Source organism: Ambystoma mexicanum, chromosome 8 (genome assembly GCF_040938575.1).
Source record: "Ambystoma mexicanum isolate Mex_15411 chromosome 8, UKY_AmexF1_1, whole genome shotgun sequence".
NCBI classification, from domain to species: Eukaryota; Metazoa; Chordata; class Amphibia; order Caudata; family Ambystomatidae; genus Ambystoma; species Ambystoma mexicanum.
In genome coordinates this window covers 317,784,458-317,810,522 of record NC_090929.1, presented here as the reverse complement: position 1 = coordinate 317,810,522, position 26,065 = coordinate 317,784,458, and the positions used below count along the sequence as shown (strand labels likewise).

The window sequence follows — 26,065 nt, the reverse complement described above, 5'->3', positions numbered from 1 at the left end:
CTCCTGAATTCTCTCGTGAAATCTCCCTCCGAGTTGCCTCAGAATGTTGGCATGTACGTATGATGCCCGCAGGAAGCAGGGCATGCAGGATTACGCCGACAACAGGAGGCGGGCCAAGATTTCTGACCTGCAAGTGAGGGACATGGTACTTGTATGCAGAAGACAAGACAAGAAATCAGAATCAGTTTGATCCTGAACATTTGACGATGTCCCATGTGAATGGGACAATGGTGACTGCTCGCTCTCCCAGAAGAGTGGTCACGCGAAATGTCTCTCACAGAGAGGAAGACCAGGAAGAAAGGGAAGAAAATGATGCTGCTGTGATGTCCGGTGAGCCCCCGAAAGAAGAGTCAGGGGGAGAGCAAGAGCAGCGAGTGGCCCGGCTAACTCGATGCACCAGGAGACCAACACGTCTAATTGAGGAGATGTAAAGGGACTTTGTTCTTTGGTCCGAAGGGGGAGATGTAGTGTCCCGGAGAGGACACGGTTAAAGGAGCTAGGAAGGTCTGCCAACCAACGGAATGCGAGCTAGTGCATGCATGCGCACTAGACAGCCCAGGCAGCGGGCTGTTTGCGCAGAGGGAAATAAAGAAAGTTGTCCCTCATAATGGCTCCTGTTTCTTGACACTGCATGGCATGTGCGCATATACGGCTACTTACCCTGTCAATCAGTGAGAAGGCATTCTTGTCAAGCCCATTGGATCTTAAACCTTCTTGAGTCTGGTCGTCTGTTAACATAAAATAGATGCATGATAATAAAACACACCTGAGTGGTTCAAGGCTATTAAAGCTGCAGCTATTTATCTTCATCCACTTACAATATTCCCTTTCTTGTTGTATCCAGGCAAGGTTTGAATTTCAAAATGGCCGAAACGGGGTTAGTTTCTCTGTATGTTGCAGTGTGCCAACCTACTATCTCAGAGTAATGTCAAACGTAATATTAACATCTAAATCGCGTGAACAAGCCCAAACCAGTGCAAACATGGTGCATTTTAGCTGTATCTAAGTGTTGTTCTGTCAGAGGAGTAAGGGGAGTATGTTAATCTCTATTCACATGTATCATTAGGTCAATACTCAGGTTAGGTATACCTAAGATGGCCGCTGTTCAACTCTGGCGCACTATGGGCAGTTCCGTGATACGCGGTTCAGTGTTTGGGGTCTTTCTCTGGTGTGGTGACAGGTGGAGTTTCGTAGCCGAAGATCTCTTGGTTTAGTTTCTGTTCTTCGCCGACCTAGATTGAAGCGAACGCATGCGCGCTGCGAAGTAGTGATTCGTTGTCAGCTGTCAGAGCTACGGCGGGCTAAACTCTCTGGTGCCAGAGATGAGAGGGGTGCCACCGGCTGCTTCCATGGCATTGGTATAATGGACAGACAGGGGTGCGGGGCGGCTGCTGCACTCCACGCCCGCAACCATGTACTCCCCGCAGAGGAGAGACTTCATCTCCGTCACCCTGGGCCAGCGGGGCGCTGCTGGCTACAACAACAGCAAGGGCCCACGCAGGAGGAGCTGCTGGAGGGTGAGATTGGACGTAGTGGACACGCGTGATGAGGAGAGTGGAGAACCGGGGATGCAACGGGCGGGGGTGCTTGCTGGGTTGGTCAGCGAATTCACTGCAGAAAACAAACATCGTTGGGTAAAGAAACGATGGTGGGTAGGTTGAGAGCTGGGGACTGTTCTGTTGCCTTTAGAAGGAGGGAAATGCGTATGCACAGTAGATTCACGTCGGGTTGCAAATGCGCCAGTGAAGTTGTGAAAACTCAGTTGATGGGGCTAGAGTTCAGGTGATGCATATGCTGAGAGACCAAGTTCCACCTTACGGAAAACCTTTTGGGCAGTGTGTGGCAGTGCTTTCATCTTCCCCCTGAACTGCCAGGTACACAATGATTTCTCTTGGGGAGGGGTGATTGTGTCCCATATGGGTAGTGGGTGCGTGAGTATTACTCCGTGTTGGGCGGGAGGTAATGTCAACGTATCTTGAGCTGTGTGTGCATCAGAGATCGGGGACTCCTATTTGGCTGCGTTTTTTTTCCCTGCGCAATCCATGTTCTTGCCGCTTATTCCTGATCTACGTGAATGCCATCACTACTCAGGGATTCAGATGAGAATGTGTGGTGGGTGCAATACATCCCCTACATTTGGAAATGTGAAATAGAACGTTTTTTCTGGAGAAAAGAAAGGTATCTCTCGTTGTCGACTGTGCTGTTCTTAGGCAAGTAGGCACACATTTTAATTCCTAAAACCTAGATAGCTTTCTTCTAACACAGTTGTTTTGTGGCCAGTAATTCGAAATTGAAATGTGTTCATATTTTTTTTAAATGTTTTGCCCCATCAAATAAACCTAAGAGCCAGGCATTTCGCGAGGGCTTAGGTATTGGTTTGATGTGAACGTTGAAGAGCTATTTGGATACTATTGAGGCTTATGGGGACTCAGCAGGGCAGATTCGTTATTGGTTTGACTTTTTTGGGGGTTGTGTAATTGAAGCTATTTTGAGTGAGGAGGGATTGCTGCCACTCTTGAGATGTGTTGCCTATATTAGTAGTCAGTTCAGCAAGGTAGTGCTTAAAAAAATTCGTTGGAGTTGCCTTGCAAGGATGACCTTGTTCACCGGAAGCCTTAATTTTTCTTGAGTATAGATGTTTTCGTTTGCCACTGTGGTAACATTTGCAATCCATGGATTTATTGGGGGTGAAGAGGACAATAGGGATTGAGATTGATGTTTTACATTGTTCTGGATTATTGTTCCCTTCTCCAGGAAGGATGTATGTAGTATGGCAGTTGACCAACATTGTACAATAACCCAGGTTAATGTTTGATTGGTGATGACTGCTAAATTGAGAGTAAAATTGAAAGTAGTATAGTAGTTTTATTTTGGGCTGGGGAGATGCAATTCTGTTTTTTTTCTGTTCTTTTGTGGTAAGATATTTTCAGGATTTAGCATTGTAAATTATCTTTTTAACAGTTGAATTTATCTCGGGGTGGTCCTATTATGCACTCGATTCAAGCCTCGGCCCTAGGAGGACGCTGATGGTGGCTGACGCATTGCGAATTACTCTTTGCTTACTTTTGTGTGGTGATTACAGAAAGCAACGAGACACTTCCCTTGACTAGTGTGAGGGTACCTTTGGCAACATGTATGGAAAGGGTTTATAAAGTGTGAACCAAGCAAAAGAAAACCTTACATGTAGGTAAATTCTCATTCTTGGCTGCTTAGAATGTTCACTGGAACGTGGCTCAGAGGTTTCTTTTTCATTAGGCTGGTGAGGTGGTCTTTTGGGCAGCTAGGAGATTTCTCCACTTTGCCAATTATGCATGTTTGCTCTTTATGCAACAGAGTAACAAAGCCTGCATCAAAACATTAAACGGAAGGAGGAGAGGGACCACTGTGGTGTAATTCTCAGCCGTAGATGCAGGTGTGAATTAAAATGAGGACATGCAATGGCTGTTCCCTGCCAGGAAGAAAGGAGGTTTAAACAAGTCTACTTGTGACTTTATTATTACACACAGACCAGGCAGTTTGTATTAAGCGTGCCCTGTTAACGCTCACAAGTGGGCAAGCAGCTTTGCAATTCTCCATTTTTTTTTTTTGTTGACAACTTTATTTAAAGATTTATCAAAAGAAATACATATCATTCCAAAACAACAATTATGATAACAAGAAAACGACAAATAAAACAAAAAAAGCATTATACAAGTTGATACAAATAGTACAGAATAATTAAGAAAAGCCTATCAATTATCTCTACTAATCGCAACAAACCTAATTTGAAATAACTAGCCAAAAATCAGAGGAAAACAAGAGAAAATAAAAAAAAGCACACAAACACACAACCACACAACACAAACACAATAAAAATAACACAATAGTAAATTAACCACTCTGAAACAAAAACCATCGCCCATCAGCACTTAATTCACACATAGAGTTCATTAAAAGCCTCCCACTGTTCCTTATAAAATTCTTCTTTATGTAAAGCATAATGCTTAATCCTCTCAAATCTTGAGAGCAACTGCACCTACAATAACATTCATCAATACTTGGTTTCTTTCTCGTCTTCCAGAGGCGTAAAATTTGACGAGTCGCCACCAAAAACACCTTATTAGCCCAACACAGAGTCGCATAGCTAAAGTGACGAGTGCCCACTGGTGATTTCAAAAGAACTGATGATGGTGTCCTTGGAAAAGAGATGTTCCCCACCAAATCAACTCTATCCAAAACCTCACTCCAAAAACCTTTAACCCTCGAACAATTCCATAACGTGAAGCAAAGTGCCTTCCTCCGTAGAACAACTCCAACACATACTATCCTCCCTTAAGCCAAGCAATTCTCCATTTTGATGCTGAATAGTCAGCCTGGTTGAAAACATGGTACTGGCTTTGCTATAACTCATTTTATGGATGGGGCTGAGGGAATAATCTAAAATCCTCATAAGACGTGCAGACGTGTTACTCTTTGGAGTGTTATGTACTGTAGTGAAAGTATTTGATTTGTGGCAGTACCCATTAGTACACACATACATGATTTAGTGGTGCAGGAATGGAGACTTTTTTTTTACTAGTTTATTCAATTTTCAACAATAGAAATAGATATCGGAATACCTTTCAGTTAATACATCCTACCTTGAACAAAAACTATATATTAAAGAAAAAACTGCAAGCTTCTCCCTTCCTTTATGATCAGAAACATAGAAGGTTAAATGAAGGAGTGGGGAAAAGAAGAACAAGCGGAAAAAACGCAAACAAACCCACACCAAGAAGGACAAATCAATCGACAAATTTTGTCAGATACATATTTCAATCTATGAATATTAGCTCAAGTTCATAACATTATTAAAAATAGATTTATCTTAATATCCATATTTTGTCAGATCGCCAACTCTTTATCTTTGACAGCTAATCAAATTACAAACTCAGAAAACCACTCCATCCATTATCAAATAGCCTCTCCTTCTTCTGCAAGGTGTCATGTCACGCGGGAGACTGGGGTCTGCCGCTCCCATTTCCTCCTGGCAAGTCTACCCGCGCGTTCGCGTCTGGGGACTCGCCGGGAGGGGAGCGACGGGTTACGGGGCCGGCGGCCTTCGGCGCATGCGCGGAGGCCCTCTCTCTCGGTTCCGCGCATGCGCCGTGGGGGCTTGCCTCCCAAGCCTCATTATGGGTTCGCCGGCGCCCGGAAACGGAACGGTTTGCGTTCCAGGCCTCTCGGGCGCCGGCGGCCCATAAAAGAGGCCGCGAGTCAAAGCGGGTCGCGTCTCAACGCGGTTCGCTTTGCTCACCTCGTTGTTCCTGCCCTGCCCTTACCTGTGGCCTGTCCTGGGCCTGCCTGCCTCCAGTCCTTACCTGTGGCCTGTCCTGGGCCTGCCTGCCTCCAGTCCTTACCTGTGGCCTGTCCTGGGCCTGCCTGCCTCCAGTCCTTACCTGTGGCCTGCCCTGGGCCTGCCTGACTCCAGTCCTTACCCGGGTCCTGTCCTGGGCCTGCCTGCCTCCAATCCTCACCTGGGTCCGGCCCTGGGCCAGCCAGCCTCCAGCTACTACCTGGGTTCTGCCCTGGGTCAGCCTTCCCTCAGCCCATTCCGGAGTTCTGTCCTGAGTCATCATTGTGTAGATGGGACTTATCCTACACTAGCCTGCATTCCCCTGTTCCATCTTGGGCACGTTCCTACAGTTCTCTATTTGGCCAGACAGCTAGCTCCAACTGACTCTTTCCTGTCTTGCCTGACTCCGAACCTCATCCTGTGTACCATTGGAACCATCTGCACCAGCCAAGCTCCTTTTGCCTACTGCGAATAGCTTTTCTGCTACACTGGTCTATCTACCAACTGTCGCTGCACTGAGGTTCTTGGAAGATTCATGGTCTTGACAACAAGCTCCACCTGGACTATGGTTCCATCCATCTGAGCCTACAATCCTCTCGGGCCAATCAGCTTGACAGATTGAGACGCCTTCCTTCTGATTCAGAGATGGATGAATCGCAGGACATGAGGAACGAGTTGCTAGCGCTCAGGGCCGAGATGACCGCCCTGCGTCAGGAGAATCAAACATTACGACAAATGATAACGCAAGGAGCACCCAGTACCTCTCAGGTAGAGGGATCATTGGCTCATACAACACCCATCAAATTCGACGGAGACCCTAGACGGGTGGCAGAGTTTTGTAACCACTGCAGGATACACTTTCTCTTCAGGTCTACCTACTTCAACAACGATAGGGCCAAGATTGGTTACATCTTGGGGAACCTAACTGGGAACGCATTAGCTTGGGCAACTCCGTTTGTGGTTACGAACAGTCCTATTTTGAATGACTTTGCTGCCTTTGAAAAGGCCTTTCTTGAGGTATTCCAGACGCCGAACCTGGCCTCCGTTGCACAGAATCAATTGATGGACTACAAACAGGGAAGCAATGACGTCATCACCTACATCAGCCGTTTCCGACTTTTGGCTACCGACTCCCAGTGGCCCGAAATTACACAGAAGACACTGTTTCGTCGAGGCCTGAGAGAGGAGTACAAGGATGAGTTACTTCACATCCCTGAACCAGAGAGCCTTCAACTCTTGATTGATCAAGTACTCCGTATTGACCAAAGGCTAGCCGAACGAAAGGCTGAGAGACGTCGGCTTGACAGAAGCGGTCCCCGGACGACCAACTCACCCGCTGGTTCGTTTGGGTCGACCGAGTTCGGACCTGAGCCCATGCAAGTAGGAGCCATGAGGGGACCTTTGACGGAAGAAGAAAAGAAACGAAGGAGGTCTTTGCGTTTGTGTCTTTACTGTGGAGCAGCTGGACATTATTTGGGTACGTGTCCTTTGCGTCCGCAGAAGAAGAAGTCGGGAAACTAGGAGACCTGTCGTATACAGGAAGGGCAACGACAGGTCCCATTCCTTCCTCAGACCCTTCTGTTATTTGTTCTATTCATCTGCCCATGCAACCAGCGGTGCTACAGACCCTGAAGGTCCGAATTAAATTACCAGACAAGAACCTGGAAGTATCCGGTCTTCTGGACTGTGGGGCTTCCGGCAATTACATCGACGAAACGTTCGTCACCAGACATAAGATACCACTCGTTTCTAGACACACGCCTCTGTCGGTGGAGCTTATTGATGGTACTCCCTTGTCTTCTGGACCCGTTAGTCAGTTCACAGTTGGACTGGCTCTTCTGATTGCTGATCATTACGAGGAACTAGCCTTTGATGTTATTAAGTCACCGAACTACAAGATGGTCTTGGGATTACCTTGGTTGCAACACCACAATCCTTTGATAGACTGGAGAACCCAGACCTTGACCTTTTCATCCGAAAGGTGTGCTCAGGAATGCAAGCTACCGGTTCCCACCAGGACCGTTTCGACTTCTCTAGTAACGGACAGCAATGGGGTTCATCTATGTTCCACGTCTCTGGTCCCACAGGAATATTCCGAATTCAAACAGGTGTTTTCTGAACCCGGCAACATACCCCTTCCTCCACACCGTTCCTTTGATTGCTCCATTGACCTGCTACCGGACCACGTTATTCCCCATGGGAAATTATATGCTTTGACACGTGACGAGAAGCTAGTTCTTCAGGAGTATTTGTCAGAGAGTCTAGAAAAGGGGTACATTGTGCCGTCAAAATCACCTGCAGGATTTCCCCTGTTTTTTGTAAAGAAAAAAGAAGGTACATTGAGACCCTGTGTCGACTACCGGCAGTTGAATGACATAACAGCCAAGGACCGGTATCCTTTACCCTTAATTCGCAGTATCCTTGAAACCCTGCATACTGCGCGAATCTTCTCCAAATTGGACCTCCGCGGAGCTTATCATTTGGTGCGCATCAGGAGTGGGGACGAGTGGAAGACAGCTTTCAAGACATCTTTTGGGCATTTTGAATACAGGGTTATGCCTTTCGGCTTATGTAATGCCCCTGCTGTTTTTCAACGATTCATGGACTACATCTTTGGTGACCTGTTAGGATTATCCGTCTGGGTTTATCTGGACGACATATTGATATTCTCTAAATCCTTAGACAAGCATGTGGAACACGTTCGTGAGGTCCTTCATCGGCTGTCCGTCAATAACCTGTTCGCCAAAGCGGAGAAATGTAGCTTTCACCAACCCAGCATTGAGTTCTTGGGATTTGTTATCAATCAAGAAGGTATTGGGATGGATCCCAAGAAGGTGCGAGCCATACAAGAATGGAAACATCCACACGATATCAAGGCTCTCCAACGCTTTCTGGGATTCGCAAACTTTTACAGGCGCTTTATCCCACAGTTCTCACAGATCTCGGCGCCCCTCACCAGGCTAACCAGCAGCAAGATCACGTTCGAATGGGATCTCGTGGCTTCTCAGGCTTTCGACGTATTGAAGTCGGCCTTTATGGCTGCCCCGATCCTGCGCCATCCCCAGGAAGAGTTGCCTTACATAGTGGAGGCCGATGCTTCCAGCTTCGCTGTAGGAGCAGTCCTTCTTCAGAAAGATCCAACGACGTTAGTGGAACATCCAGTGGCCTATTATTCTCGCAAGTTGAGTCCCAGCGAACGGAACTACGCGGTGATTGAAAGGGAACTGTTGGCCATCAAGACCGCATTCGAGGAATGGAGACATTTTCTCCTCGGAGCACGCTTTTCTGTGGAGGTGCGGACAGACCATCGCAATCTGCAATATCTTCGCTCTCTGCAATGTCGGACTCCTCGTCAAGCCCGGTGGGCCTTCTTCTTCTCTCCGTTTGAGTTCCATGTTACTTATATCCCGGGAACCTCCAATACAAAGGCGGATGCACTTTCCAGGTCCCTGGAAAACATAGATGGGACGCCTTGTCCAGAACTGCCACTGATTTCTCCTCGCCATTTTCTGCTGGCCTTGTCCTCTCACCTTAAGTCCATCGCGGAAGCCACTCGGTCGGATCCAGAAAGAACGACCCTTCTTAGTCGGCAATTGGTTTCAGAACGAGATGGACTGTTGTTTTTTCAGAGAAGGCTCTACATACCTAGAGGAGCCGTTAGAAGGGGCATTCTACATGGATTCCATGATTCACCCATAGGAGGACATCGCGGGGTCAGAGCCACTCGAGACTTGATATCCCGACAGTTCTGGTGGCCTGGTTGGGCGACCGAGGTCCAGAAGTACATCGACAGCTGTCCAATTTGTGCCCAGTGCAAGGTTCCCAGAAGACGACCATTGGGTTTGTTAATGCCCACCAAAGTGGCTCCCTATCCATGGCATACCATCGCCACCGATTTCATTGTGGATTTGCCTCCATCTGAAGGGTACACCTGTATAATGGTGGTTGTGGACAGCTTCACCAAACTGGCCCATTTCATCCCATTCCAGAAAATCCCTACAGCTACTCAAATGGCTTCGGCGTTTCTGCACGACATCTACCGGTTGCACGGCCTACCGGAGAAAATCATATCGGATAGAGGTACCCAGTTCCTTTCATCATTTTGGAGACAGGTGTGTGGTCATCTGGGAATACATAGAGCTCTAAGCTCAAGCTACCACCCACAGACAAATGGGCTAACCGAAAGGACCAATCAGACTTTGGAGGGGTACCTCCGCTGTTTTGCCAATGCCACACAGTCTAATTGGAAAGATGGGTTAGATCTGGCCGAAGTATCCTACAACAACACCGTTCATGCTTCCATTGGAGTCAGCCCATTCTTCTGTTCCACTGGTCTACATCCTCGGTTAATGCCTTTTCAACCAGTTCCATCTAGTACTGTTCCCTCTGCTGATGGTCTGGTCTTACACATCCGGGAACAGCAAGAACTTGCACGCAAGATCTTAAGTGAAGCCAAGGATCGGATGAAGAGACAGGCAGACAGGAAGAGGAGTGCAGAACCTAATTTCCAGGAGGGCGACAAGGTGTGGTTGTCCTCCAAAGAACCTGCCTCTCCGCAATCTGCCCGTCAAACTGGCCCCTCGATATTTGGGACCCTTTGTTATCACCAAACGGTTGTCCTCTGTAGCCTTCCGTCTTCGCCTACCCTCTTCCTGGCGTGTACATCCCGTTTTTCACGTGTCCCTGTTAAAGCCCTATGTGGTCGATGATTACGGCCGCACCTCTCCTCGTCCGGCCTCTGTTTTGGTACAGGGCGTCCCTGAGTTTGAGGTACACGAGATCTGTGATGCCCGTTACCGTAGAGGGGTGCTCCACTATTTGGTTGACTGGAAGGGGTACCCAGCCTGTGATCGTACATGGGAACCGCGCCAGCACGTGCATGCTCCCCGGCTGATACGTGAGTTCTACGTACGGTTTCCCTGGAAACCTGGGGCCCCGGGTCTTCCTGGGAGGGGGCATAGTGTCATGTCACGCGGGAGACTGGGGTCTGCCGCTCCCATTTCCTCCTGGCGAGTCTACCCGCGCGTTCGCGTCTGGGGACTCGCCGGGAGGGGAGCGACGGGTTACGGGGCCGGCGGCCTTCGGCGCATGCGCGGAGGCCCTCTCTCTCGGTTCCGCGCATGCGCCGTGGGGGCTTGCCTCCCAAGCCTCGTTATGGGTTCGCCGGCGCCCGGAAACGGAACGGTTTGCGTTCCAGGCCTCTCGGGCGCCGGCGGCCCATAAAAGAGGCCGCGAGTCAAAGCGGGTCGCGTCTCAACGCGGTTCGCTTTGCTCACCTCGTTGTTCCTGCCCTGCCCTTACCTGTGGCCTGTCCTGGGCCTGCCTGCATCCAGTCCTTACCTGTGGCCTGTCCTGGGCCTGCCTGCATCCAGTCCTTACCTGTGGCCTGTCCTGGGCCTGCCTGCATCCAGTCCTTACCTGTGGCCTGTCCTGGGCCTGCCTGCATCCAGTCCTTACCTGTGGCCTGTCCTGGGCCTGCCTGCCTCCAGTCCTACCTGAGGCCTGTCCTGGGCCTGCCTGCCTCCAGTCCTTACCTGTGGCCTGCCCTGGGCCAGCCTGACTCCAGTCCTTACCCGGGTCCTGTCCTGGGCCTGCCTGCCTCCAATCCTCACCTGGGTCCGGCCCTGGGCCAGCCAGCCTCCAGCTACTACCTGGGTTCTGCCCTGGGTCAGCCTTCCCTCAGCCCGTTCCGGAGTTCTGTCCTGAGTCATCATTGTGTAGATGGGACTTATCCTACACTAGCCTGCATTCCCCTGTTCCATCTTGGGCACGTTCCTACAGTTCTCTATTTGGCCAGACAGCTAGCTCCAACTGACTCTTTCCTGTCTTGCCTGACTCCGAACCTCATCCTGTGTACCTTTGGAACCATCTGCACCAGCCAAGCTCCTTTTGCCTACTGCGAATACCTTTTCTGCTACACTGGTCTATCTACCAACTGTCGCTGCACTGAGGTTCTTGGAAGATTCATGGTCTTGACAACAAGCTCCACCTGGACTATGGTTCCATCCATCTGAGCCTACAATCCTCTCGGGCCAATCAGCTTGACACAAGGGCATTACAACTCTTTCAATATTACATATTGAGTACATTTCCCCCATCCATGATTCTGATGATGGGAATACAGATGATTTCCAATTACGTAGAATTATCCTTTTCGCAGCCAAAGAACCTTTCAAGGTCCATGTTACATGGTGATACTGTAGGTCCTCTAGATCAGTGTCTTCACCCAGAATCAAAGTTTCAAAGTTAAACTCCCTCTCTTCACTCAAAACTGTATTCATCACATCGGTAATCACTTTCGGAAATGCTCTCACTCTGTAGCAGTCCCAAACCATATGTTCAAGAGAGCCTCGCGAAAGTCCACATCCCCAGCATGCATTTGTTGAGCTCAAACCTTGCTTGTGCATACGCTCTGGAGTCCAAAATACTTTATTCATTAGTTTCACTTGTCGCTCTCTTTCACCAATATTTAAGCACATTATTTAAATGTTTTTACACAGTGCCTCCCAACGCTGCTGTGTCATTTCGCCTTGTAGACAATGCGACCAGGAGGTCAAGAGCTTGTCATTCCCTCCTGAATTTCTGCTCAGGAGATTACACATCTTTGATGCTATATGGTCTTGTCCTCCTATGTTCTTAACAGTAACCATTAAATCTGATGATTCAAGTGCTGACAAATTCACTGCACCTCTTAGTTTTCGATATTCCCCATAAGTGCATTCATCAAGACCACATTATTTCCTCTGATCTCGAAAAGATAGCAACTTTCCTCCTTCAAATAGGTCATCAATCTTCTTTTCCCCTGCCAGAAACCAATCTGACCCAGAAATTGTTTTATTCTCAATTTTGACTGTGGGATTCAGCCATATTGAGGAAGAACTCATTAGGCCCGGGACCATATCTAAGGTTGTGGCCATCACCCTCCAGGTTGGTGATAGAAACTTGGTCAATGTAGAGCTCTCACCCAATCTTTGTTTGTGGTTGATAGGATTGCCGCAGGATTCAGTGGACCCACCATGCTTGTCTAAGTCATCCGAATTCTGATATGAATGGTAGGAAGTGTATTGTTGTGAAAACCTGATGATATTTTTCAAAATGCTAGATATTTAATCCTCCTTTTTCATTTTTGAGTTATGTCCGGAATGGGTTCATGGAGCACCTGATGATAAAATTGGAAAAGCGGAGGCATGCTGTGTGCAAATAATCCACTCAAGCATGGAAAATTAATACAAGCCATTGATGATCTGTTCACCTCTAAAGACATGACCATCTACTGGAAAATGATCAAGGGTCACTCCAGGATAGAGGGACCATACAAAACCGGAAATGTCCTGGCTGACCAGTTGGCCAAAACCAGAGCCATCCACAGGGATCTCTTAGAGATAGAGTCCCTGTTGGGGGAAATTCAGGTCGCTGCCATCACCACAGGTCCCAAACACTTGCCCAAAATAAACTTTTAACTGCCCAGTGGAGTAAGGAAACCCCAGATGATGATTTTGATTACGGCACAAAAAGGGGATCCGATTAGTGGGAATTTTTTTTTTTTTTTTAATTTGTTTATTATTTTCCATCAACAATTCAACAAACATGGCCGTAGCCTATCCGCATACAACAACCTTATAACTCCCTCCCCTCCCTCCCAACTATCAAGACCATCACAATCTGCACCCCAAGGTCCGTGCACTTATAGTTATTATGGGTCATTAATGTCTTCGCTTGAGGAGTCTACCGCCTTAGGGCTAAACAGCGTCACTGTGAGCGCCATCCATTGGAGTAGGTCATTAGAGGTGTCCAGTTTTTGTTGGCATTGGGCAGTCTCCCAGGCGCCTGTCTCGGCCTTCGTCCATCTTCGAAGGTCTTCCCACTACGTTGATAAGCTCGGGGCCTGGGAGCGCTTCCAGCACGTGGCGATGCGTCTTTTTGCAAGTATGTACATTAGGTCTTTGAGCCTGTTCAGTGGCTTATTCTTTTTGTTCCTGGGGTGTCTTCCCAGGATGCATGCTATAGGCGTGTGCACTTCCAGGGTGATGTCTTGGGGTTTGTTACATTTGGGGCATCCCGTGGTATTGGCTCTGCTGAATCTGGAGATGATGTCTGGGGTGAGGTATGCTCTGTTAATAATATAGAATTGTATGAGCTGAAACCTGGTGTTTCTAGATACTTTTTTGTGATATCATGTTATAGTCTCCCATTCTGCGTCTTCGAACTGTAGATCAAATTCCGTTTCCCACTTCGCCTTGCACTTGAGGCTGTGTTGGGTAGTGCCGTCTGGCAGTGTTTCATAGATTCTGGAGGTCTCATGGCCCCCCTCCGCTGCTCCCAGCGGGCTCTCGATACTCTCGTGGCCGGTGTCTAGGTTTTCCATTGAGGGCCAGCGGGCTGCTAGTCTTTTCACTACCGCATTGTGTAGTAGGAACTGTCCCGTATGTATCCTAGAGGCCTCTTGCAGCTCAGCGAAAGTTAAGATACCCTGATCGCCCACCAGATCCTCCTAGGGTGGTGACGCCACATGGTTCCCATATGTCTCTTATTGTTTTGTGGCTCCCCAGTCTATTTGCCATGATTGCCACGATCAGGATCTGTGCGGAGTAGAGGTCCGTTATTTTAGTAGCCTTGCAGACTCTTTTCCATATCTGAGTTCCAAGTAGGATCAAGTGTGGATATTGGTGTTTTTTGCTTGGCGCGGCCCACAGAAGATCCCTAAGTAGCAATTGGGTGATCCCTGGCTGCAGCAGGCGGGTGTCTGTTGAGGCGTCATCAGCCATCCATTGGATCACATGCTTCAATTGTCCAGCCAAATAGTAAAGTTCAAAATTGGGGACCTTTAGGCCTCCTCTGTCATAGGGTATTTGCATTGTCTCCAAGGCGACTCTGCACCTCCCCTCCTGCCACAGGAATTTTCTACAGAACTTGTGTAAGACGTTATAAAATGGTTGTGGTATATTGTATGGCACATTGGTGAAAAAATAGAGCAATCTGGGCGATGCTACCATTTTGAGCAGCCCCACTCTGCCCGCCACCGGTGGCAGCTTGCTCCAAAAGTCCATTGATTTCGCTAGGCCTTCCTTTGCCCTGATCGTGTTCGGTCTTAGGGTCTCGGTGAATCTTGATGCCCAGATATTTAAAGGTGGGTTCCCATTTTAAGGCTAGTGTAGGGAGTGCGTCAGCCTCAAGCCCACTCAGGGTCTCCAGGGGGAACAGGCAGAATTTACTAAGGTTAATTTGGATCCCAGTATATCTGTGAAATCCTTCTAAAGTCTCTAATATGTAAGGCAGTATGCGTTTGGGGTTCTTCAGGTAGAGGAGCATGTCATCTGCATACATAGAGAGTAGATGGGTCCCCCCGTCTATCTCGATGTCTCCGTATTCCTGTCTAAGATATGCCGCAACAGGTTCAATAGCAATGATGTATAACATAGGGGATAGGGGCATCCTTGCCTAGTGCCCCAGGATAGCCTCCATTTGTCAGAGAAGGTATTATTGGTGCATACTCTGCCCGCAGGATTGGTGTAAATGAGTGTGACCCATTTGATGAAGCTAGGCCCCATTCCCATCTTGGACAGGGTAGCTAGAAGCCATTTCCAGCGGACCGAGTCAAATGCTTTAGAGGCGTCGAGGGACGCCACGGCCCCTTTCTCCCGTCTACCTTCAGTACTGTAAATGACATGATGCAGTTTACGTACATTTTCGGGGATGGTTCTACCAGGCACATATACCCTGTTTGGTCTTGGTGGATTAGGATCGGGATGGCCCTACGCAGCCTCATAGCCAATATTGCATTCAGAATCTTGTTATCCGCATTTAGTAAGGACAGGGGTCTATATGAGCTGCATTCTGTGCTGTCGTTGATGTTTTTTTTTTTTTTGAAAATCAAATTTTATTAGGTTTCGCACATGTGTTACAACAACGCAGAACATATGTTCTCCAGCATGGGGTCTGGCATGGATTCACATGCTCATGAATATTCCCCGTCGTCAGGCTGGGAATCCTCGGTAAAGAAAAAACCAGTATCAGTTTCGTTTCTGATCTGTCTTTCGTAGTAGTAACCAATCACTGGTCTCTGCGTCATACTGACCACAGCCAATGACTGCCCTCTACCTAAGCACCGCCTCTGGCAGCCATCTTCAGATTTTTACCGCACGTTCATGTGTTGGGATCCTCGTGCTATTGCTCTCGAGCGTTAGTGCTATTTTTTCACATTTTCTCTAAAAAACTTCGTTTTTTCGGTCAAAAAGAGCCTCAAGCTCCACCGACTTTCCATCCGATCAACGGGGACCCGTGTCGGATTCGTCTGTGCCCCTCAAGGGTGAAGATCTCGTCGAGCTACGCTTTTGGAGGATTCCAGAAGTTTCTCAGGCCCGGACATGGCCCAGGAGAAGGGAAGCTCGACGCCCGGAAAGCTGTTCAGGATCTGCCCTGGATGCCAGCTTCAGAACGTCTTTAAGGAGGACGAACACTCCTTTTGTCTCTACTGCCTACATGAGGACAGAACGCACGTGGAGAAGGATTGTGCGTTTTGCAGCAATATGTCGGAGCGGACCATGAAGGACCGCCATCAACGTCTCGCCAACTGGCTGGAAGGGAAGAGCCCGTCAGGCGAGAAGAAGAGGAAGAAATCCGAGCGGTCTTCTAAGACCTTTGAGGACGCCCCGGCGACGGGGGTCCAACACAAGGCCAAGCACCGCGAGTCGGCTGGCACCGGGAGCGCCGAACGGTCGGGCTCTACGGGCGCTAGGCAGGGCGCACCCTCCCCTGCACCTTCAGCAACGAGCCAACGCTCTGGGTCGGGTAAGAGGAAGGGCGAGCACCCGGCGAAGCTCCTGGAGAGGCCCCGGTCGAGCTCGAAGGCCCCATCGGAGGGGGAGCGAGGCAATGTCCCCCCCCTCAAGGATAAGGCGGTGAGCGCACCTAAGGTGGTGAAGGCCTTAATCCATCCGGCCAAGCCCTCTATCGATACTGTCGCGGCGGCCCTGGCTCAGCCTGTGGAGGCTACACCAGTGGTGGCGACCTCGGGGCTCAGTCTCCCTGCCACCTCGGAGGGAGTCCTCTTTTGTGCCCATCGATAGGACCCCCGTGAAACCCCCGGCGGGGAAGACAAAGGGGGGGGCAGGGCGTCGTCGTAGACTCGGCCTCAGCTTCAGAGGAAGAGCTGATTGAGGTCTTAAGCCACGGCCTTGGCGTGGAGGAAGACCGGCCCGTCGGGATGGATCCCGACGCAGGTGACGATGACATCGTCGAGGGTGCCGACGGGGCTCCTGATCGCCCGTCGGATTCCCCTCTGCCAGTGCCGCAAGACAACTCGGCGGCCATTTTGTTGGCTATACAGTCCTTATGCTCAGAGATAAGGACGAGACTACCGTTGCCGACGGAGGAACCTCTCCCGTCGGGGGATCCGGAACCGGGACCTTCTGGTGCTCCCCCGCCCAAGAAAAGAAGGATTCACCCTCCACATCCTTTTCAGCCGTCGCGCCCCGTCCAGCCCCCCTCCCCGTCCTCCCGAGGGGATGATACGGGGACTGACATGGCAGCGACGGGTACGGACGACGAGGTATACGACGAGGCTCTACCGTCGTCGCCTCCCACCAGGGTTTCTCCTCCCGACGAGATTGGATCGTTCCACTCCATGATCGCCAGGGCATCCGAGCTTTTCCAACTCTGCCCTGAGGAGAAGAAAAAGGAAGGATTCCTTTATCAACGGCGCGAGGCCAAGAGGAAGACGGTCCTCGCGGTGCCTCTACTGGACGACATTTGGGATGAGGGCCTCGCCCTCCTCAAGAACCCTTCCACGACGCCGGCTAGAAGAGACCGGTTCGAGAAGAAGTACCGGGTCCCAGACGCGGCCCCCCTGTGCCTCCGGATGCAGCCTACCCCGGACTCCGTCGTCTCCGCGGCGGCCAGGAAGAAAGCGCGGGGGGGGTGCGGCCTCCACATCGACTTCCCCACCGGACGGCGAGGGAAAGAAATTGGACGCTATGGGACGCAGGGTCATCTCGTCTGCAGCGACGACGATTAAAGCGGCCAACGCCTTGGCTATCGTGGCCCGCTACGACAGGGAGCTTTGGTACAAACTGGCCCCCCTGCTGGACTTCCTACCGGACGACAAGAGGGCGGATGCCCTGGAGATCCTCCAGGAAGGCGAGGTGGCGTCGGACCACACCATCACTATTGCGACGGACATCGCCGACACTGGGTTTCGCCAGTTGGGCAACGGCGTGTGCCTTAGGCGGCGTGGATGGCTCAAGGCTACGGACTTCCGTCAAGACGTACAGACCAGAGTCCTGGACATGCCGTTCGATGGGAACAACCTGTTTGGGAAAACAGTGGACGATTCCCTTCAGGCCATTAAAACGGACACTGAGACGGCCCGGGCCCTTGGGGTTCTGCAGCAACGACGGACGCCCTTTCGGAGCAGCGGAGGCAAGGGCGCCTCCAAAGGTTCAGGCGGTGGTTTCTCCACCTACCGTCAAGCGGCCCGCTCGTCGTCTCAGGAGGCCTACAGAGGACGAGGCAAGTCTGGCGGACCCCGCCGTCGTCGCCAAGGAGGTCAAGGCGGCAAAGCCTCGTCAAAACAGGATTGAACCGACCGTGGGGTCGGGCCCCCACCGAAGCACCCCGGTGGGAGGCCGGCTGGCGAGCTTCGTCAGCGTGTGGGAGTCTATCTCCACCGACCGTTGGGTGCTGGACGCCTTAGCCCGGGGCCACGCGCTCGAGTTTCAAAGAAGGTGCCCGCGCGTCCCCCCCGTGGCCAGGAAAGAGCTTCACGTCCCTCAGCTTCTCCTGGAGGTAAAGGCGATGCTCAGGAAGGGCGTCATCGAACTCGTCCCAAAGAGGCTTCGGGGCTCCGGAGTTTACTCAAGATACTTCCTCGTGAAGAAGAAGACGGGAGGATGGCGCCCCATCCTAGACCTGCGACGTCTGAACAAGTTCATCAAGGCGCAGAAGTTTCGGATGGTCACCCTCCAGCACGTCCTGGGGCAGCTGGAGGAAGGAGACTTCCTGTCGTCGTTGGATTTGGAGGATGCCTACTTCCACATTCCCATCCTAACGGGGCACCGAAAATTCCTCAGGTTTGTGGTCCTAGGGCGTCACTACCAGTTCAAAGCCCTCCCCTTCGGACTACGGTCGGCACCCAGGGTATTCACCAAGTGCCTTGCACCGGTGGCGGCGCAGCTGCGCCGCGAGGGGATCCACGTCTACCCCTACCTGGACGACTGGCTCATCCGAGCCAAGACGAGGGAGCTTGCCGTGGAGCACACGGCAAGGACCGTCCAACTTCTCACGGACCTGGGATTCTCCGTGAACTACGCCAAGTCCCACCTGGTACCCGCACAAAACGCACTGTTTCTGGGAGCGAAGCTAGACAGTGTCCCTTCTGGCCTCCCCGTCGGAGGAAAGGACCAGGTCCATCCTGGGCAAGGTACAGCGGATGTTGGTTTCCGACGCGGCCAAGGTGAGGTCCATCAAGTCCCTCCTCGGAATGATGTCTTCTTGCATCTACCTCATTCCCATGTGCAGGCTCCGGATGCGCCCGTTGCAGGAGTTCCTGGACGCGCGCTGGATCCAAACGACGGGCGGCTTCGAGGAGAGGATCACACTCGACGGGAGTTTCCGCCGAGCGGTCCGGTGGTGGGGCACCCGCGCGCATTTGACGGCGGGCATGGACTTCCAGACCCCAGACCACCAGGAGACAGTGACCGCGGATGCCTCCCTGGAAGGGTGGGGAGCGCACACCGCAAATCTGCACGCGAGAGGCCTATGGATCCCGACGGAGAAGTCCCTCCATATCAACGTCCTGGAGCTCCGTGCAGTGTTCCGGGCCCTCAGGTCCTTCCTTCCGTCCCTCAAGGGCAAGGTGGTGAGGATCTTCACCGACAACACCACCACCATGTTTTACATCAGGAAACAGGGCGGAACCAGGTCCCCAGCACTGTCCAAGGATGCGCAGGACCTGTGGCATTGGGCAATCGCCCAAAGGATGTTTCTGGTGCCGTTTCATCTGGCAGGGATAAAAAACACCTTCGCCGACTCACTCAGCAGGGAGCTGCGCTCGTCCCACGAGTGGGAACTACGGCAGGATCTAGTGGATCGCCTCTTCCGACGGTGGGGCACACCCCAGATCGACTTGTTCGCGACGGCAACGAACTCCAAGTGCCGGAGGTTCGCCAGCAGGTTTCCCCAGGCGAGGAGCATGGGCGATGCTTTCTCGTTCCCCTGGGAGGGCCTGTTCCTCTACGCGTTCCCTCCTTTGCCACTGCTAATCCGGCTCGTCAACCGGCTCAAGAGGTCACGGTGCAGGATGATCCTCGTCGCACCTGCGTGGCCGAGGCAGATATGGTTCCCGGACCTTCTGGACTTGTCAGCGTCCCCTCCAATCAAGCTGCCGGTGGACGCGGATCTACTCTCCAGGGAAGGAGGCGCCATCCTCCACCACGACCCGAAATCGCTGAACTTGCAGGCCTGGCTCCTGCAGCGCTAGAGTTTGGAGGATACGACTTACCGGCCGACTGCAGAGAGGTTCTTGCAAAGGCCAGGGCGTCCTCGACTCTTAAATGCTACGGACACAAATGGAAGAGGTTCTCTGTCTGGTGCCACGCACAGAAGATTAACCCTCTACGGATTACGGCTCCCCAGGTGCTGCCGTACCTGCTGACGCTGGCCAAAGCTGGACTGGCACACGCGTCCATCAAGATTCATCTTGCTGCGATCTCCCGATACACCAGAACCACGGGCCGGACGTCCCTGTGGTCTCATCGTCTGGTGAAAGAGTTCATGAAGGGACTGTTCAGATCGTTCTTGTGGCCATCACCTCCGCACGACGGGTGGGAGAGAGCCAGGCCCTTTCCTGCAAGGCCCCGTACTTGACTTTTCAGGACACGAGGGTAGTGCTCAGGACGCACACCTCCTTCATGCCCAAGGAACCGTCGGACTTCCATCTCAACGAACCCTTGGTGTTGCCTGTGTTCTTCCCGTCGCCTTCGTCGCCGGCTGAGAGGACTTTGCACTCGCTGGATGTGGCTAGAGCGCTGAAGTTCTACGTGGACCGCACAAAGTGTTTTCGGAAGACGTCACAACTCTTTGTGAACTTTGGACCTGTTAATCAGGGGAAGGCTCTCTCGAAGGCTTCCATTTCCAGATGGCTCTCCGGCTGTATCATGTACTGTCATCGGTTGGCAAACCGACCGCTGCCTGGCCGTCCGAGAGCCCATTCCACCAGAGCGATCGCAGCTACCACAGCGTTCCTTTCTGGTGTGCCCCTGCTGGACATATGCAGGGCTGCTACGTGGAGGTCGACGCACAGCTTCACGAAATTCTACTGCGTCGATCGGGATTCCAGGGAGGAGTCCAGGGTCGGCCAAGCAGTGCTGCGCAACCTGTTCGCCTGAGGTGAGCCTGGTGAGGAGGTAAGATGCTTAATGTTGAGTTTGATGTAATGCTTAATGTTGAGCCTTTGCCACCTCCCGTGGTTGTGCATGTGTGTACTGCTATGTATTCTTTATTCATGAGCATGTGAATCCATGCCAGACCCCATGCTGGAGAAGGAACAAGTTACTTACCTGTAACTGTTGTTCTCCAGCATGGGTCTGGCATGGATTCACATGCGAACCCTCCCGCCTACCCCTCTGCGGCTCTTCACTTGGTCATACTGCCACTTCACGTGCTTCCAAATCTGAAGATGGCTGCCAGAGGCGGTGCTTAGGTAGAGGGCAGTCATTGGCTGTGGTCAGTATGACGCAGAGACCAGTGATTGGTTACTACTACGAAAGACAGATCAGAAACGAAACTGATACTGGTTTTTTCTTTACCGAGGATTCCCAGCCTGACGACGGGGAATATTCATGAGCATGTGAATCCATGCCAGACCCATGCTGGAGAACAACAGTTACAGGTAAGTAACTTGTTCCTTCTCAGTAATTGCATATTTTGCGGGTTCCGAAAAGAGCGTAGCAATGTCTACATGATGTGCACTTGGCACGCCAGTCATGAGCCGAGCTTTGAAGGACTCGAAGTTGGACCAGTGAACGATGGCCCGAGGCCCCTAGGGGGGAGTTCTCCAGGTCCGGTGCTTAAGATTATATTGAGCGGCTGTATTTTTCGAAGAAGGGGAGCCATATTTCCTTGAGGTTGGATCTAGATTCGTCAAGTAAATGCGTGAGGAATTCCATGCCGTAAATGGCCCGTACCTTGGTTACTTTTTCCCCGGTCATTCCGGGGTTCTTCCATTTTTGTGCCAGGCAGCACCTGGCCGCCACCAACATAACTTGCAGCATGTGGTCATGGGTATTTTCATGATCGTCCCCAATGTCAATTCCGAAAAGGAGAAGTCAGGGGCAGGAAGGCCGCTCCACCCCTTAATCCATGTCAATACCTCCTCCCAGTACTTCTGGACCACCGGGCACCTCCACCACATGTGAATATAATCTCCCCTTTCGGTCTTATACTTCCAGCAATGTGGGTCGTACCCTGGCCTCATTCTAGCAATCCTCTGCGGGGGGTAGTGCCAGCGATGCAATACCTTGAGGGCCTGGTGGCGATACTGGAGTGAGGCCGTGGAGCGATTGACCTGCCTACACATCTCCCCCCCCCCCACCTCTCGTCTATCTCCTTACCCAGGTCCTTTCCCCATTGTGTGCGTGCAGGTGGGGGGTCTCGTGGGACAGAAAAGAGGAAGAGCTTGTAGAGGTGGGATATTATTCCCTTGGAGCCCCTCGCCGAAAGGAGAAGTTTTTCAAAGTCTGTAAGGTCTCTCCTAAGGGTGTCCCTCCAGGATGGTTCGGTTAGGACTCCCTTAAGCTGGAGATAGCGAAAGGGGGACAGGGTGCCTATCCCCAGGGCCTCTTTCAGATCTTTCAGGGGTAAGAAAGAGCCCCCCACCCAAAGGTGACCAGTCCTGCCTCGAACCACGTCTGGTAGGCCGCTGGCTCTGCTATCTTGGCCAGGAAGGGGGGGCCCAAATGCAGCTCAATGTGGAGGGCCAGGTTGTGAGCCAGCGGTAGTAACCCCCTCCCTCCTTCCATAGGGACCACAGCACTTTTAGGACTGGGTGATAGAAAGACACTTCTAGGGATCTTCTTCCTCGGGACCCAGAGCCATTCCTCTATGGTGACGGGCGCGAGTGGCCCGTTGTCCATGGCTACCCATTGTTTTTCGTACCCGGGGCAAAGGGGTCGACCAGGACCCTCAGTTGGGAGGCGCTATGGTATGTTTCAAGGTCAGGGTATCCCACCCCTCCATCCTCCTTCGGTCTGGTCAGCACCCCATAGGAGATTTTATGTTTCTTGCCTGACCAGAGAAAGTTAAGGAGGACTCGCTTCGTTTCCTTGAAAAATGTTTTGGGGATCAGCACCGGGAGCATTTGAAAGAGAAATAAAAACTTGGGAAGGATTACCATTTTTATGAGGTTGAGACGTGCCGTCCAAGAGAGCCCCCGACCCTGACCATCGCTCTGTCTTTCCAGATTGCTGACCAGAGGGGGGGGAAATTGGCCAGGTATAGGCCCTCAGGGTCACGGGTGACCTGGACTCCAAGGTACCGGAATCTGTCGTCTCTCAGCCTAAAGGGGAGCCAGTTGACAAAAGTAATCTGAGACTGGTAAATTACCCCCTACGAATGCCACCGATTTCTCCAAATTAACTTTGTAGCCCGATAGGTCCCCATAGCGTGAGAGGCCCTGCAGCATTCGGGGAACTGTTTGGGATGGGTTTGTGATATAGAGCAGTGCATCGTCTGCAAAAAGGCAGACTTTGCACTGCATCTCTCCGACCTGTACTTCCCTGATTGCTGCATCGTTACGGATCGAGATTGCCCATGGTTCCATCACGAGTGCGTAGATTAGTGGGGACAAAAGGCATCCCTGCTGTGTATCATGTTCGAGGGGGAATGTCCTCGACTCGGTCCCATTTGCCTCCACTCTAGCGGAGGGGGAGGAGTAGAGCGCGGAAATCCAACCCAGCCACCTCAGGCCCATACCCAGGGTCGTGAATACCTCCCTCATAAAGGCCCAGCTGACCCTGTCAAAGGCCTTCTCCGCGTCAAGAGCCAGTAGAAGCACGCCTTCGTCGCGGACCCCTCTCGAGGCAAGCACATGGAGTGTCTTCCGCATTTTATCAGAGCCCTGCATGTTCAAGACAAATCCCGCTTGGTCGGGGTGTACCAGGCGCGGGAGGCAGCCCTCAAGTCTGGTGGCCAGTATTCTGGCAAAGATCTTAGCGTCCAGGTTGAGGAGTGAAATGGGTCTATAAGACACGCATTCCGTCTGGTCCTTGCCGGGTTTAGGTATAACGGTGATGAGGGCCTGCAAAAATGTCGGTGGGAGGGACTCCCGGTTCCTGATCTGGTTAAACAATTTGGCCAGGGGCTTCAGCAGGACGGGTTGGGTCTGCTTGTAAAAATCGGCTGTATAGCCGTCTTCTCCCGGTGCCTTTCCCACCTTCAATCTTTTGATGACGCCCTCCACCTCCGATATCTCTCTCACAAGAACCTCTAGCTCCATGTCGGACGGCCTAGGCAGAGGGTGTTCTTCCAGGTAGGCGCGGATGTCCTCCAGTGATTCGCCTGCCTTTTTGGAATAGAGTTTGCTGTAATAGTCAGCGAAACACTCCACTATTTCCTCGCGTCCCGTCCACTCCATCCCTGAGACGAGTGACTCCTCTCTCAACCCTGCAGCCCCGAGCCCTCTGCGCCAGTAGGGTCCCCACCTTATCTCCCCGTTCGTAGTACCTCTGCTTAGTGTATCTCATTTTCTTGATAACTTCCCCTATGAGGACCGTATGGAGTGCCTGTCTTTTACCCTGCATCTCCTCCAGGAGAGCCCCTCGATCAACCCCCCAGGAGGCCCAGTCTGGCTCGCAGAGTCCCAGCTCTGCACGGAGTTTACCCTTGATTAGGCCCCTCTCCCGTTTATGTCTCGAACCCTCCGCTATGAGAAGGCCCCTGAAAGTGGCTTTTGCGGTATCCCACACCATGGACATATCCGTCTCACCGGTGTCGTTTGTCTCAAAGTAGGCCAGCATTTCCTGTCTCATGAAATCACGAAATACTGGGTCCCTGAGAAGTGTATCATTACAACGCCATCGGGAGGATCTTGGGGAGATGGGTAGTGACCAATTTGCTATGAGCAGTTTGTGGTCCGACCAAGTTATGGCTTCCACCTTCGGCTGTTGTGCCACCCCGTTCCCTTCTGCCGAGATTAACAAAAGGTCACTTCTGGTGTAGGTGCAATGAGGGGGTGAAAAAAAGGTGTACCCACCCTGGCTCGGGTTTGCTTTTCGCCAAACGTCCACCCAATAATGCTCTCTCAAGAGGGCCTACAGGGCCAGATTGTCCTTGGAGACTCCCCTGGGTGTCCCCCCTCTCACGGACCACCAGTCGAGCCTCGGGTCCATTATAAGGTTGAAGTCCCGACCCCCCCCCCCCCCCCCCAGTATCATGGCTCCCTCTGCCCAGGAAGTGTATTTGTTTTGAGTTGGGCGCGTATAGATTGGCCAGGGTAATGCGCTCTCCCTCACAGGTTCCCTTAATGCCCAGGAAACGACCACCGAAACCCCTCTTGGTTTCTATATCTGTGAGAAGGAACGCCCTGCTCGGGAGGATTCCCACCCCTTCCTTCTTAGAACTTCTATGTGAGGCCCAGTAATTGCACCCTATGTCTTTCCCCTTGATCTTCGATTCCCTGCCTTGCCTGTAATGTGTCTCCTGTAGGAAGAGAACCGTTAGGTGTTGCTTACGGAACATGTTACTCGTGAGAGATCTCTTGTTTTGGGAGTTAAGGCCCTTGACTTGCAAGGTGCCTATCTTTGCTTCAATCATTGTCATTTTTCGCTACGCGCACTGAAATCACCTCTAAGTGTTTGCTACTCGGAGCCTGTTGCAAAAAAAGTGTCCATAGTTTTTTTTTTTTTTTTAAATATATTTTTATTTTATAAAATCAAACAAACACACTACAACTGTTTCAAAACATAGAAAGCATTATATTCCAACACATTTTCACACTCCTCCCTCCCCCCTTAAACTAGAGCCGGTTCTCACATGTCGTTTATGGGTTCTCACATGTCGTTTATGGGAACATCATTGGGTGGCACAATACTTAGGCAGCCATCATCCAGGTCCTCTGTTTCGTTGTCACCCTGGTGAGGGTTTGCCAACGAGGCCACCAATTGCCGCCAGGCCAGCAAGGGCCCTACTTCCTCCTCTCCTCTCCTCGCCCCGCCTAGTGACCGCTTCAAACCAGTCTACAGATTCAGCTTCCGCCCACCTCAAGAGATCCGTCCACCATAACTCCACTCTAGGTCTGTGGGCCGCCTTCCAGACCATGGCAATCCTACGTTTGGCCAAGACAAAAGCCAGGTCCTTTATCTTGCTTATGTGTTTCAAATGCCGTGGTCTAGGGAAAAGCCCATGCATGACCAGGCCGATTCCATATCCAGCACCACCCCCCCGCCGGCCAGTTTCATCTTGACCTCGTCCCAAAATCTATGCACCTCCGGGCAAGCCCAGAACATGTGTAGCAATCCCGCATTCACCTCCCCACACCTGGGGCATTGCTGCATAGCTGATCCCCCAAACTTTGCAATCTTCCCGGGGGTTAAATAAGCCCTGTGGGTAACATACAGTTGAAGCTGTTGGAATCTCGCGTTCCGGGACACCTTTTTGTGGTACCTCTGAGCCCGTTCCCACTGCCCATCCGTCATGGGTCCTCCCAATCTTGTCTCAATTGGAGCAACTCCTTCCCTTCCCTTACTCGCAGGAGCTCAT

At 51.6% G+C, this 26,065-nt stretch overlaps 1 protein-coding gene across 2 annotated transcripts in view; it reads left to right on the top strand.

The window, feature by feature from the left end:
• The first annotated feature begins 1,157 nt into the window (after window positions 1–1,157).
• The window catches only part of MAN1B1 (mannosidase alpha class 1B member 1), a 727,728-nt gene continuing 702,820 nt past the window's right edge, over window positions 1,158–26,065 (top strand). Inside the window, exon 1 of one of the 2 annotated variants that reach the window (XM_069609733.1) lies at window positions 1,158–1,517. In XM_069609733.1, the coding sequence (XP_069465834.1) occupies window positions 1,413–1,517 (105 nt within the window). In that variant the 5' untranslated portion in view covers window positions 1,158–1,412. The remainder of the gene's footprint in view (window positions 1,518–26,065) is intronic. The other variant, XM_069609734.1, reaches the window with a different exon arrangement.